This window comes from Pelodiscus sinensis, chromosome 1 (assembly GCF_049634645.1).
Source record: "Pelodiscus sinensis isolate JC-2024 chromosome 1, ASM4963464v1, whole genome shotgun sequence".
In the NCBI taxonomy this organism is placed as follows: Eukaryota; Metazoa; Chordata; order Testudines; family Trionychidae; genus Pelodiscus; species Pelodiscus sinensis.
Window position 1 is genome coordinate 306211152 of NC_134711.1, and position 15017 is coordinate 306226168.

Here is a 15017-nt window from a genome sequence, read left to right on the forward strand (position 1 = left end):
AACATTTAAAATCAAATCAAGAAGGACAACATAGTTGAAAAGACCCCAAATAGTCTCCCAAAAGAAAAATCATCACAAAAAACCCTGAAGCATCATTCTCATTCCTCTAGTGACCTATACAAGGTAATTTTCCATTTGTTTTTTGCTGACATTTTGTTAAAGTACAGGCAGTCCCCGACTTACGTGGATCCGACTTACGTCGGATCCCTAGATACGAACGGGGTGAGGCAACTCCCGCACATGCGCAGCAGCATTCCCGGGGCTCGCTCACCTGGGTCCTAGAATCCACCTTCTCCTCCTCTTCGGCCGGCTCCAACTGGCCTCTGCCTGCAGCAGCTGGCCACAGGGACAGGGATCTCGCAGAGCTGCCGGGCAGAGGAAAAGTGCCTCCCCACGCCAGCTGCCCCCCCACCCCCCGCGGCCTGGCATCCTGCACGCCTCCCCCCTCCCCCCCTGGCAGCAACAGGCTGCCCCCTCCCCTGAGCAACAGGCTGCCGAACAGCAGACAAAAGCAGCCTCTCTGCCCCTCCTCCCCTCTATACATGCTGGGCTCCCTGGGCAAACAAAGACTCCACCAAAACAAACAAAGTGCTGGCCTCATTGTGTTAGCAAAAAAAGGACCCTCCTCCTAGAACCCTGGGTGGTGTGTGGAAATAAAGCTATTAGCTCAAAGCATGGTGCAGAGCTGTTTGGTATTTGATGAGTTACTCCTTTAGTCCTGAGTTTGTCACAGGGACAGAAATAGATGTGAAATCTTCTGAACAGGGGAACAGACAGCAAAACAAACATTAGAGGGGAGTTAACCTTTCCCTATGCTATCCAAAACTCAAAAAAATGTTTGGCTAGAGTTTCCCCTACAATATGTACCAGTTCCGACTTACATACAAATTCAACTTAAGAACAAACCTACAGTCCCTATCTTGTACGTAACCCGGGGACTGCCTGTATTGCTAAATGAAGAGAGAGTTTACTATGGAAGAACTGTGTTAGTCATCTAGTTTAATTGGATTATTTAATTGATTTCAGGTTTAAATTAAAATTAACAGTTGTGTGATAACATACTATATAAAAACTTGTTTTGCTTACCATCACTGCAAAAGTACTCAAGAATAAGAGTACCTTGTGCTGCAAATAGCCTCACTGATTTCATCTAGGTGCCGTGAGGAGTAAGGTAACAAGGTACTAAATGAGAGTAAGGATGGCAGAATCTGTACCTTAGGATAAAGCATTTGTTCAGACCTCTTTTAGCCAGTTGCAATGAAGATTTTGGAATCCATATATATCTTAGTAAGTAGTAATGAACATGAATAGCCTCGTTAGTTTAATTTGGGATCTCTGATGTATGTGCTTACCAATGTGAGTAATAAATCCAAAATTTGACCTCTAATTTTGAAAGTGCAAATGTAATTAGAAAAAGTACTCTGTAAAAATGTCAAAGTCCTTTTCACATCTGCTTCCAATGAACATATAGGATATTTGCTTATTTGATTAAGAAAAATATTATTATTTTTCATTTAGTTCTGCAGAGTTAACACAGCAATGTGAACTGCATGTTATTTTAGCTCATGCATCATCAAATGATAAACTGAGCTCCCTCTGAATTATTCTTAACATTAGCTTGACTTTCAAGTTCTAAGCTGACTTTTCAGGACAAAAAGTCTGAATCAATAATGTTGTGAAATGAGCAAATTTAGTGTCACTCCTGAATTCCCTGAGCACTCACTGATTTCCCTTAGACTTTGATGGATGTTACACACACACACACAGGAAGAGACCTACACACACACAACAATTCTATATTCAGGATCTTGGTATGGAAAAATCCAGGGTGCAAGTTTTAGAGCGTCATTTCAAAGTATGTTTTAAGGATACTTACTAATAGTTAAATTAATTTATAGACAACATTGGGATACATTTGTCCAGTTTAAATCCGTGAGTGGTCACTGAGTGTACCTCTCTTTTACCATCCTACAGAAAATGGTTAGATCTCTCCAAGATCTCTGTCCACTTAGTTTTCATCAAAGCAGTATACATGCCAAATAGGATCGAGTGCTTGAGAGCACATTAGCAATACTAGGAAATAGTGGCAGAAGCTTAGAAAATCATCAGATATGTCACTTTGCCATACAGTTTTGACTTTAAATAGATAGGATGGCAGACAATAAAAACCATTAAAGTGTGTTTGTTATTTGTATTTGTCTCTGAAAATAGGGTTCCATATTTAATGTGTTTTAATGACTCCATATCTAAGTTGCTCAGTGCACAAGTTTTTAACGTTTTTTTAATGGCCAGCCCAGTAAACCCAACCTGGAGTGTTAAAAGGCAAGTTGACTTCCTTCCTTCTCACTTAGCATAGCTACTGTAGTAATAAAGATGATACATGTCAATTTATGTAGGCTATAGCAAAACTGTGAAAGTGTAACCAATTTTGTAATTTGGCCTGCATGTTTGCTGTTAGAGGAGGTGAAACTTGCAAAGTAATGAACCCAACTTGAATTTCAGACCCCTAGTCTGAGTTTGCAGAGCTGATCAAAAAAACTTCCCCTTTATCTCATAAACTGTGCATATCTGAGGTAGAATAACACTAAGAGACCTCTGACGGAACCTCATACTGATATTTGTAGAGCAAAAACAACAACTGGAACACGCAACCAAGGGTGCCATTTTGGGAGGTTGAAGGGGGGCCAGGAGTGCGGGGGTGGAGCGTGTTCCTTCTAAGCTGCACAGCAGCACAGCTTCACAGGTGATTTATCAGCCCTGCACAGTCAGTCAGATTTGTGCATAGAGCCCTGAGCCTCTGACTGGACAGGGCTGATTAATCACCTGTGAAGCTGTGCTGCCACACAGCTTAGAGGGAACACTGGCAGGAGGGTGGCGGATGAGACAGCAGTAGTCATGCGTACCAAGGTGCCATTTTGGGGGAAATGCCTGTGCATACCAGGACACTGCATGCTTTTCTTTCCATTCACCTGACTATCAGAGAGCAAGGAGAAAGTACATGGATTTTGTGAATCCTCCTGCCCCTTCCCTTCACCAGCATGCACTGAAGCCATGTACTTTCCCCTAGCTCACTGATAGCCAGGGCAACGGGAAGAAAAGCAAGCAGTGTCCTGGTTTGCACAGGCATTTCCCCCTCCTGTCCTCCCAAAATGGCACCCTTGCAAGCAACCACATCTGCTCCATATACAGGAAACATTTAAATATCTAAGATGAGGTTTTCTCAAAAGTGTTCAATATTGGTTAGATGCTGCCTCCACTGAGAGTTAGGTCAATGCTGAGCACTTTTGAAAAGTGACACTGTTAGTGACTCCCCTTCATTTTACCCAATTCTGTTTGGAATTCATTGTTACATATATTTTTGGAGCCTGCAGCTCTCACATGACTTATATATATTATATATAAAATTAAGAAGGCAAGATTTATACATTTTATATCTACTATTTCTGTACAGATATTTTATGCCTATTGCCTTTCAGTATACACACAACTCTACCTAGTACTAATGGGAATTCTGAGCACATATTAGAAGAAGAATCCTCAAAACTACTATAAACATGTAAACAATTGACTAATTACATTGTATCATCCCAAAGAAAAAAAGAGAGCAATAACATATACAGAACACAAATAGAATAAATAAAATGAGGTGGAAATATATGAAAATCCCTGTCAGGAAAGGCATTAGTGTTAAAATTCTCTGGTAAGACAAAGTTCTCCTCTATAGTACACAAGGAAAATTTGTTTCTCTATCAGTACATGCTCAGAAATGCCAAGTTTGACATACAGAGGATAAGCAAAATATCTACATCAACTCCATGTACAGACATGATAGGAAAAATTGCCCTCAGCTTTAACTACTAGATCTCTAAGCAAATGCATTCATTATGTTTTCTCAGAGCCAAATTCTGACCTTGGATAAAAGTGCATGACTCCCACTGAAGTCAGTAAGTGCCTCATCCACATTTGGAGGACAGGGTTAGTCTCTCAGAAATAAAGCAGCTGGCATCCATGTTCTACTTTAATTCTGAAGCTGATTTCAAATTGGTATCTTGTATAAATTATGAGTTTAGAACAGTGTTTTATCAAGATGACAGGATCACAGTCACTATATACCATTCAAATCGAAAGCAAAGAACATTAGCAAGAATGATTGTAATCTTATAACTATATCATTGGAGTGCTCAGTGGCACTCCTTTGCATTCACCATAACACATTTACAAGGTATCAGTTTTGATTTGGTCATTGTTGTTTAAAGCAGGAGAAGGCTTGCTCTTCTGACCTTCAGTCCCTCCTTTGGATGTGTCCTGAAAGAAGAGCCTTGGCATCCACAGTGACATTAGGATTCTTTTATATTCTTTCCGAAAATTCTGGTTAAGAAGTCCGTATATTATTGCATTAAGGCAACTGTTGAAGTAGGCCATGAAATAGCTTACAACAAACAACCACTCAGGAATTTTTGGTGCCATTTCCGAAGGATTAATAGCTACAGCTAGTCCAATGAAATTCAGTGGTGCCCAACAAAAGGCAAAGATCACAAAAACCACAAACATGGTGAGAAAGTTTCTGAAGTCACTTGGCTTGAGTCTTGGTTTTGTTTCTGATTTGACTCTTCTTCTTACTTGAATCACTAAGATCCAAATCCGAAAGTAGCAGAAGCTCACAATAGTGATAGGAACTATGAAATGAATTATGACAACAGCAATGGTGTAATAGGAACTAGCAGTCTGAACAAATGTGCAAGAATAAATGCGTGGATCATACTCTAAAGATCCAATGAAAAAATTTGGCACAGTTGCAACAACTGTTAACACCCAAATTAGGCAAACATATAGCATTGTGTTCCAACAGGTATACACTTTGTCATAAGCAAAGCTATGGCATATGTAGCAGTATCTGTTTATTGCAATTGCAGCAATGTTGAAGATGGAGCCTATTACACTTAGTCCCATCACAAAGCCACTCAGCTTACAGTGCATTTCACCCAAAGACCATCCATTGTGGAAAATGGCCAAGAGCACCAGTGGATACGGATACAAGGCCACCACCAGGTCTGCCAAAGCCAGGCTAACCACAAATGCATTACCTATGAAAGAAGAAAAAAGAGGTAAATGAGTATATTCATATTTATGAAAGAGAAGAAAACAGTTTTAAACATTTGTAACATGAACATGTTCAATATACTAGCAAGAAGGAGCTATTTCAGTAGCTACCTGTCTGTACATGAGATCTAGCTCTGCCCTACAAAACAAGTTATCACACAAATGTCAGCTGTGCTGAGCAGCTGGTGAATACCTTACAGCTGTTAGTGACTGTGCTTAGACTGGTGGATATTTCCTACAGTAAATACCTTACTGCCAGCATCAATTTACTACTCTACCACCATTTATAAACTTAAAAATAAATGATAAATATTAATTCAGTTCAGTGTAACAAACTCCAGTGGTTAGAGACAGCCTTGTGCAAAAATGTAATTGAAAAAACTGGTAAGCAGATACTTGTCTAGAGAATCATTTCAGGCAGGTTACCACTGTAACACAGAGGCTGTGTCTACACTGGCACCTTTTTCCGGAAATGCTTAAAACGGAACAGTTTTCCGTTATAAATATTTCTGGAAAAAGAGCGTCTACATTGGCAGGATGCTTTTCTGGAAAAGCCCTTTTTCCGGAAAAGCGTCCGTGGCCAATGTAGACGCGCTTTTCCGGAAAAAAGCCCCGATCGCCATTTTCGCGATCGGGGCTTTTTTGCGGAAAAGACTACTGTGCTGTCTACACTGGCCCTTTTCCGGAACAGTTTTCCGGAAAAAGGACTTTTACCCGAGCAGGAGCAGCATAGTTTTTCCGGAAAAGCCGCTGATTTCTTACAGTAAATCGTCACTGCTTTTCCGGAAATTCAAGGGGCCAGTGTAGACAGCTCGCAGCTTATTCCGGAAAAGCGGCTGCTTTTCCAGAATAAGTGGCCCAGTGTAGACACAGCCAGAGGGATTCAACAAACAGCAAAGGGAAAAGTGACAGAAAGAGCAGGGCTTGTGGTACCCGGATGATGCATCATATGTTTATTTCAAGTAGCTACATAATAAGCTGAACTACAGATATTTTCTTTGGTACCCTATCCCTTTGCAGCTATTTTGCCATTTAATAAACTTAGAAGGAAGAATGAAACACCTCCACCATTTTCAATACAAAAGCACACCATACTATGCAAGTTCAAGAATACAGGAATACAATGGAAAGAAAAGTTATTTAAATACACAGGAGTTTAGATTTTTTTCTACTATAGACAGAAGAAATTTCAGCAATAAAATTGAAGCTTGTTGTCTCACTTTAAATAATAGCCTTTTCATCTATTTGGTGCTTCTGGACTGTATCAAGTCATTCTTGCATAAACCAGTGGGATATCAAAATTTATATTTTAAAAGTTTGATACTTACCAGAAATAATGGTTCCATTGATTCTGTGGGAATAATACCATATACAGTAAATTTCCGATAATCCAACACCTTTAGGACCCAGGGGGTGCCGGATTATCAGGTATGCCGGACTATCGAAGGGGGGCTATGAGGGGTCTGGGGTGGGGTGGAGGGGTATGCCACCCCAGACCCCTCATAGCCCCCCCTTCCGATAGTCCAGCTCTGCCCCGGGCTTCCTGGAATCAGCCACTGGTCAGTTTCAGCAGCGGCTGAATCGGGGACGCCTGGGGCAGAGCCGGACTATCTAAACCTCCCTTGCTGCAGTTTAAGTCCATTGCTTCTTGTTCTATCCTCAGAGGCCAGGAAGAACAAGTTTTCTCCCTCTTCCTTGTGACACCCTTTTTGATACCTGAAAACTACTATCATGTCCCCTCTCAGTCTTCTCTTTTCCAAACTAAACAAGCCCAATTCTTTCAGGCTTCCTTCACAGGTCATGATCTCTAGACCTTTAATCATTCTTGTTGCTCTTCTCTGGACCTTCTCCAATTTCTCCACATCTTTCTTGAAATGTGGTGCCCAGAACTGGACACAATACTCCAACTGAGGCCTAATCAGCACAGAGTAGAGCAGAAGAATGATTTCTTGTGTCTTGCTCACAACACACCTGTTAATGCATCCTAGAATCATGTTTGCTTTTTTTGCAACAGCGTCACACTGTTGACTCATATTTAGCTTGTGGTCCACTATAATCCCTAGATCCCTTTCGCCATACTCGTTCCTAGACAGTCACTTCCCATTCTGTATCTATGAAACTGATTGTTCCTTCCTAAGTGGAGCACTTTGCATTTGTCCTTATTAAACTTCATCCTCTTTACCTCAGATCATTGCTCCAAATTGTTCAGATCATTTTGAGTTATGACCCTATCCTCCAAAGCAGATGCAACCCCTCCCAGCTTGGTATCATCTGCAAAGTTAATAATCGTACTCTCTATGCTGATATCTAAATTGTTTATGAAAATATTGAACAGAGCCGGTCCCAAAACAGACTCCTGCGGAACCCCACTAGTTATATCTTTCCAGCAGGATTGTGAACCGTTAATAACTACTCTCTGAGGGTATGTCTGCACTACCACCCTAGTTCGAACTAGGGTGGTAATGTAGGCAACCGGAGTTGCAAATGAAGCCCGGGATTTGAATTTCCCGGGCTTCATTTGCATATTGCCAGGCGCCGCCATTTTTAAATGTCCGTGCCCCGCGGCTACACGCGGCACGGACTAGGTAGTTCGGATTAGGCTTCCTATTCCGAACTACCATTACTCGTCATGGAACGTGGAATGAGGAGTAACGGTAGTTCGGAATAGGAAGCCTAATCTGAACTACCTAGTCTGTGCCGCGTGTAGCCGCGGGGCACGGAGTCCGCACTAGCGGACATTTAAAAATGGCGGCGCCCGGCAATATGCAAATGAAGCCTGGGAAATTCAAATCCCAGGCTTCATTTGCAACTCCGGTTGCCTACATTACCACCCTAGTTCGAACTAGGGTGGTAGTGTAGACATACCCTGAGAATGGTTATCCAGCCAGTAATGCACTCACCTTGTAGGAGCCCCATCTATGTTGTATTTGCCTAGTTTATTGATAAGAATATCATGCGAGACCGTATCAAATGCCTTACTAAAGTCTAGGTATACCATATCCACCGAGATTCATCCCTGTCCACAAGACTCGTTATCCTATCAAAGAAAGCTATCATATTTGTTTGACATGATTTGATCTTTAGAATTCTATGCTGGCTGTTCCCTATCACTTTATTATCTTCCAAGTGTTTGCAGATGATTTTCTTAAATACTTGCTCCATTATCTTTCCTGACACAGAAGTTAAACTGACTGGTCTGTAGTTTCCTGGGTTGTTCTTATTTCCCTTTTTATAAATGGGCACTATATTTGCCCTTTTCCAGTCTTCTGGAATCTCTCCTGTCTCCCATGATTTTCCATAGATGATCTCTAAAGGCTCAGATACCTCCTCTATCAGCTCCTTGAGTATTCTAGGATGCATTTCATCAGGCCCTGGTGACTTGCAAGCATCTAACTTTTCTAGGTGATTTTTAACTTGTTCTTTTTTTTATTTTATCTTCTAAACCTAACCCGTTTCCCCTAGCATTCACTATGTTAGGCATTCCTTCATCAGACTTCTCGGTGAAGATCGAAACAAAGAAGTCATTAAGCATCTCTGCCATTTCCAAGTTTCTTGTTACTGTTTCTCCCTCCTCACTGAGCAATGGGCCTACCCTGTCCTTGGTCTTCCTCTTGCTTCTAACATTTATATAGAATGTCTTCTTGTTTTCCTTTATGCCTATAGCTAGTCTGAGCTCGTTTTGTGCCTTTGCCTTTCTAATCTTGCCCCTGCATTCCTATATTCATCCTATGTTTGCCTATATTCATCCTTTGTAATTTGTCTTAGTTTCCATTTTTTATATGGCTCCTTTTTTATTTTTAGATCATGCAAGATCTCCTGGTTAAGCCAACACGGTCTTTTGCCATATTTTCTAGCTTTCCGACACAGCAGAATAGCTTGCGTTTGGGCCCTTAATAATGTCCCTTTGAAAAACTGCCAACTCTCTTCAGTTGTTTTTCCCCTCAGTCTTGCTTCCCGTGGGACCTTACCTACCAACTCTCTGAGCTTACCAAAATCTGCCTTCTTAAAATCATAGAATCATAGAACCATAGAGCTGGAAGAGACCTCAGAAGATCATCAAGTCCAGCCCCCTGCTCTAGGCAGGACCAGTCCCAAATAAATCAACCCAGCCAGGACTTTGTCAAGCCAAGACTTAAACACTTCTAGGGATGGAGACTCCACTACTTCCCTAGGTAACCCATTCCAGTGCTTCACCACTCTCCTAGTGAAATAGTTTTTCCTAATATCCAACCTGGACCTCTCCCACCACAACTTGAGACCATTGCTCCTTGTTCTGCCATCTGTCACTACTGAGAACAGCCTCTCTCCATCCTCTTTGGAACCTCCCTTCAGGAAGTTTAAGGCTGCTATCAAATCCCCCCTCGCTCTTCTCTTCTGCAGACTAAACAGACCCAACTCCCTCAGCCTCTCCTCATAAGTCATATGCTCCAGCCCCCTAATCATTTTGGTTGCCCTCCGCTGGACCCTCTTCAATGCATCCACATCCTTTTTGTAGTGGGGGGCCCAGAACTGGACACAATACTCCAGATGCGGCCTCACCAAAGGTAATCCAGCAAAGAAGGGAGTGGAGGCGCTGCTGCAGCATCAGCAAGCCTTCTTTCTTTGGGTACCAGAGGTATCTCGAAATAGCTACTTTGCATCTTAACAAGCCCGCCTGTTATTTCAAAATATTTTTTGAAATAATAGGCGTACTATTTCTGCATCCCTGTAGCATAGCACAAATTGCATTATCTTATTTTGAGTTTAGGGTGCTGTGTAGACACACCCTTTGTGAAAATATCTGTGAGATCATTGAACATACTCAGTATTTGTCTTACTTTCAAGGACTGATCTCTTTTTAGTCCTGGAAGAAGAATGGCTGAAGAATACTCGGTACTAGCTAATTAAATGGAAGTCTGATTTTAGAGTTACCAGGTTAAACTGCACTATGGACAGGGTTAGACTAAGTTTAGATGGCTAGGACATTATTTATCTTATGAAACATTTTGAAGACTTTTTTTAATACAATTTTTCTTCAAATATTTTCAGGCTTTTGTCTGTAAGCAGGGTCAGGATAAGCTCTACCCTGACATCTGTTGGTGAACTGTGGCAAGTCAGGGTCAGGATAGGCCCTACCCTGACATCTGGGGGTGAACTGTGGCAAGTGATACAAAAAGTCTTCAGGGGCTGATTCATTTGCATAGGCACACCCACCCTGTCTAGTATGTGCTCCCAGCAGCCAAATGGTCACTTTGGCCACTGTGGGATCTCAAGTTTTTCTGTTATTGAGGCAGGGGAGATAAAGTGTTGTTATCCTTATTATGTGAATCAAATAGTGGAACTGTTTCGCCATAAACTAAGTAGCACTTGCTAGACAAGGGGCATGGGTTCCAAACCCAGTCAGATAGAGGTAGAGGTCTTTGTACTGGGGGGAAGGAAGAATCTGTTTGAGGGCCCAAAATGCTCACGCTGGCTTTACTGTGGGCCAATGGTGCACTTGCACTGAGGTTCTTCTACTGCAAGCTGAACTTACTGAACAGCTGAAATCACTGTGTACTGAGGGGAGCCTGGTGCTGTACTGCTAAAGAGTTGAAATCTACTGTGAGCTGAAATCACTGTTGCTGAGCTACTAGCAAAGCAGATCGTGGGATGGCTAGCAGAGCGGTTTGCAGGGGCAAATGGTGGATGCAGGTGAGCGGCTGGCAGGGGCGACAGACAAGCGGCTGGTGGAGCAGCTGCGGGACCTACCACAGCTGGTGGAGTGGCTGGGGAGCATGGACCGGGGTGGGCTGGCGGAGCAAACACTGCTCTGTGGAACGGCTGGAGCAGCTCATAGGACAGCAGGTGGAGTGTGGTGGAGTGATTTGTGTCAACGGCGGCAGCAGAAACCTACGGAGAGGCAGAGCTGCCGGTGGACCATGTAAGGTGTATCAACCCCTACCCCCTCCATTGCACCCAGGTTGGGATGGTAAAACCATGCCAGGTGAACTTTTGAATCTTGGGGCGGCACTGACCCGGGGCAGAGACTTTTGGGGTGTTGGACTTTAGGATTTTAGGGGATTTTGGGGTTGCTGGACTTGAGAGACTTTTGGGGTGTTGGACTTTTGGGGACCTTGGGTGATTTGTGGCTGGAAGGTGGGTCTTTACTCATGTCTAGTTTATGAATCTGAGTTGTGGTGTTTTCCCACTTCAATGCTGATGTCGGTTACCTTGTGTTATTAAAGATTTGCTGCTATACCAAGGCTCTGTGCTTGCGAGAGGGGAAGAATTGCCTCTTTGAGGCACCCAGGGGTGTGTGTAAGATTTCCCAGGTGGGGGCTCGAGCCAGCGTTTTATTATGTTGTTGGGAAGAGACCCCTAGATATTGAACCCGGCCCTTGCTGCAATTAACTTGTCCTTGCAGAAGGGTTACATGTCAAATAATGAAAATTGTTTAATTTAAAATAGAAAAATTTCAGCTTTCAGTGGCTGAAAGTGAAGTTTTTATTCAAGAAAGAAAATCTTTTGAGGAAAATGGAAAATATTTGGTGAATACTTAGTCAAGAAGCTATTTTCAAGAAGCTCTAATACTGCATATGCAGCAACCAAGGAAAACTAGTTTTTAGTCACAGCAAGATGCACAGAATTTACATGAAGGAACAGAAATCATATACGAAAAGCCCCCTGAAAAGATGCAGAAGGTCAATGGGACTTGTACTTCTAAATCCATTTGGAGGTTTTGAAAATACCTCCAATGATGAACAAGGCCATTCCAAACTGTTCACGAAATTAATGTGACATTAGTGTATAATGTATACTGCATTTTAGGAGAGAGATAAAGTGTAAAAGCCTAACAAAATAATGTTTTCTGTGCTTTTTCAGGCTATTCATTTGCAACATAAGGGCCAGAATCTTGTTTCCTGTGGAGCTGAATGCAGAGTATGGTCCTAAATTGTTAAATTATTGCAATGAGTAGCTTGAAAAAAGGAAATAAAACCTTTTCTAATGTAAATAATCTAAACTTTTGGAAATCAAAGGACTGATGTCTTTGAAGTTCTCTGAGCAAGCAAATGTTCCTTAATATGATGCAGCCTCTAGCATTGATATTATCAAAACAGAATTGCCATATTAATACAGGAAACACTCTTTCCAGCAAGTTTAAAGCTATAGCATGCTAAGGAAGTTGGAATGATTATTTCATCGTTACAATGTGCCCGTGGGAATGGGTTCCCAGATTTCAGTTCCATCAGCTACATTTGGCTAAAAGATCATTCTTACTGATCAGAAACACAGCTGCCCAGTGGAATGCCACATGATAAAATGACTCACACTGCATAAAGCACATATGCACCAACCAGTGGTGAGATACAGCTACTGAGAATCAAATGATCAGCCCTGATTGCAGCAACACACATTTGTTAAAATCTAACATTTGTGTGTAGAGAGGCAAATGAAAATCTACTAATCAATTTGTGTGCACAATTATCCAGTTTGTACCCAGCATTTGATAGCATGACAGGAATGTTTATGTATTTTGTTATGCATATTTGTGTATATTGTTTTTAAATACTTCATATTCACAGTAAATTGAATTTAGGATTTCTCTATAGTGGGACATACAGGAAAGTTAATCCAAAGTAACTAAAGATGTGAATTTGAAGTGGATTAAATTCCTGTGTGATTGCTGTTATTCAGAATTAAAGTGGTCTTCATTGAGAACAGTTTAATTCATATTGGAAGTGAATTAAACTATGCCCACTGTACTTATTAAAGATTCACACAAGGTTTAAATATGATGTAACTAATACACTTCCAATGCATACCTTTATTTTTTTTAGATTAACTTTCCTGGATATCCCCACATAGTCAAATCCTTAATCTCTGACAGTATTTAAGTGACTATCATGGGAATTTAAAGAACAAACTTATTAATAAGGCTTAGCAACCACTGTGGAAAAAGCAAGTCCCATTAAGGTGTTTCAAACTGGGCACCCAAAAATTGTTAAAAAGAAAACCTTATTCTATTTCTTTAGCTGCAAATTATTTTGTTATTGTTTTATTTATTTTTATTATAGACTCATAGACTTTAAGAGCAGAGGGACCAGCATGATCATCTAATCTGATATCTTATACATTGTGAGACACACACTTATTCCTGAGATAGACCCCTAAACTTTGGCTGAGTTACTGAAATCCCTAAATTGTGGTTTAAAGACTTCCAGTTACACAGAATTCACTACAGTATTTAAACCATTAATTTAAACCTCTAAGTAACTCATGTCTCATGCTACAGAGTAAGGCAAAAACCACCCAGGGTCTCTGCCAATAAAAGGAAAAGTCCTTCTCAACCCCAAATATGGTGATTCCTTAGACCCTCAGCATGTGGTCAAGACCCATCAAGCAGATGCTTGGAAAGAATTGTCTGTTCATGTTGAAACTCTCTAAACTGGGACTCCTTCTGGACCATTGATGTTGCCAGACCAGGGAGTCTAAGAGTACGGCTGCACTGTGGAGGTTTTTTCCGGAAGAAGTATGCAAATAGCACTCGCTACCTTCTTCCGTGTTTTTTTTTCCGGAAGAGACTTTTCCAGCATTTGGCCCCGTGTAGATGGGGCCAAATATCGGGGAAAAAAACCCTCTTTTGAAATCCCCCTTATTCCTCATAAAACAAGGTTTACAGCCTCTTCCAGAAAAAAAAATGGAAAAAGGTATGCAAATGCGAGCGCTATTTGCATACCTCTTCCGAAAAACCCCACACAATGTAGCCATACCCATAGTGAAGGGCCAGAGGATGGAGCACTGCAGGAGTCGGGAACCTAGCTGGGCTGGCAGCAGAAGGACCAGCGGCTGAAAGTCTGGCTGAGACAATGGCAGGATGCCTGGAGTGTCAGCAGGCTCCAGCAGAGCAGGAGCCCAGGTGGTGGGGCAGTGGTCAGCCGCAATGGGGCTAGAAGCCCTGGCAGTGAGATTGCAGGCTGCTGCAGCAGCAGATCTGGCAGAGCTGGGATCACAGAATCACAGCAGGTTGCTGGCAGGGCAGCGGGCCCAGTAGCGGGGAGGCCAGTGGAGTTGAGTTAGGAGTCCAGAAATGAGCTCCCCAGTCTGAAAAAATCCCTCATTTGGGACCAGTTAGGAACCCAGGGTGCTGGCCCAGGGAGGTCCAATCTGTAGTGACTCAGACCTCTCCCCATTGAGTATACTATCTCTCAATGTTGGGGATTTTTCTTACTGGCAGTTGCACACACAATCAAACTTGTCAAGCTCACTCGTGAAGTCAGTTTGTTTGCCTCCACTGCTCCTCTTGGAATGCTATTGCAGAATTTCACTCCTCTGATGTTAGAAATTATTGCTTAATTTAGAGCATAAACTTGTTGATAGTCAATGCCAAACTAATCTGATCATGCCAAACTAATCTGATAGCTTTCTTTGATAGGATAATGAGCCTTGTGGATAAGGGAGAAGCGGTGGATGTCATATACCTAGACTTTAGTAAGGCATTTGATACGGTCTTGCATGATATTCTGATTGATAAACTAGGCAAATATAACTTAGATAGGGCCACGATAAGGTGGGTGCATAATTGGCTGGATAACCATAGTCAGAGAGTTGTTGTTAACGGTGCTAAATCCTGCTGGAATGGGATAAGAAGTGCAGTTCTGTAAGGGTCTGTTTTGGGACCCGTACTGTTCAATATCTTCATCAATGATGTAGATATTGGGATAGAGAGTACGCTTATTAAGTTTGCAGATGATACCAAACTGGGTGGGGTTGCAACTTCTTTGGAGGATAGGGACATAATTCAAAATGACCTTAGCAAGATAGAGAAATGGTCAGAGGTAAACAGGATGAGGTTTAATAAAGAGAAATGCAAAGTGCTCCACTTAGGAAGGAACAATCAGTTCCATACATACAAGATGGGAAGCGATTGTCTAGGAAGGAGCATGGCGGAAAGGGATCTA

General features: G+C 41.9%; 1 protein-coding gene across 1 annotated transcript in view; it reads right to left on the reverse strand.

Moving 5' to 3' along the window:
- Nucleotides 1–1919: 1919 nt before the first annotated feature.
- The window catches only part of MTNR1B (melatonin receptor 1B), a 47787-nt gene continuing 34689 nt past the window's right edge, over nt 1920–15017 (reverse strand). Inside the window, exon 2 of the mRNA XM_075919372.1 lies at nt 1920–5084. Coding sequence (XP_075775487.1) covers nt 4216–5084 — 869 coding nt within the window. The 3' untranslated portion in view covers nt 1920–4215. The remainder of the gene's footprint in view (nt 5085–15017) is intronic.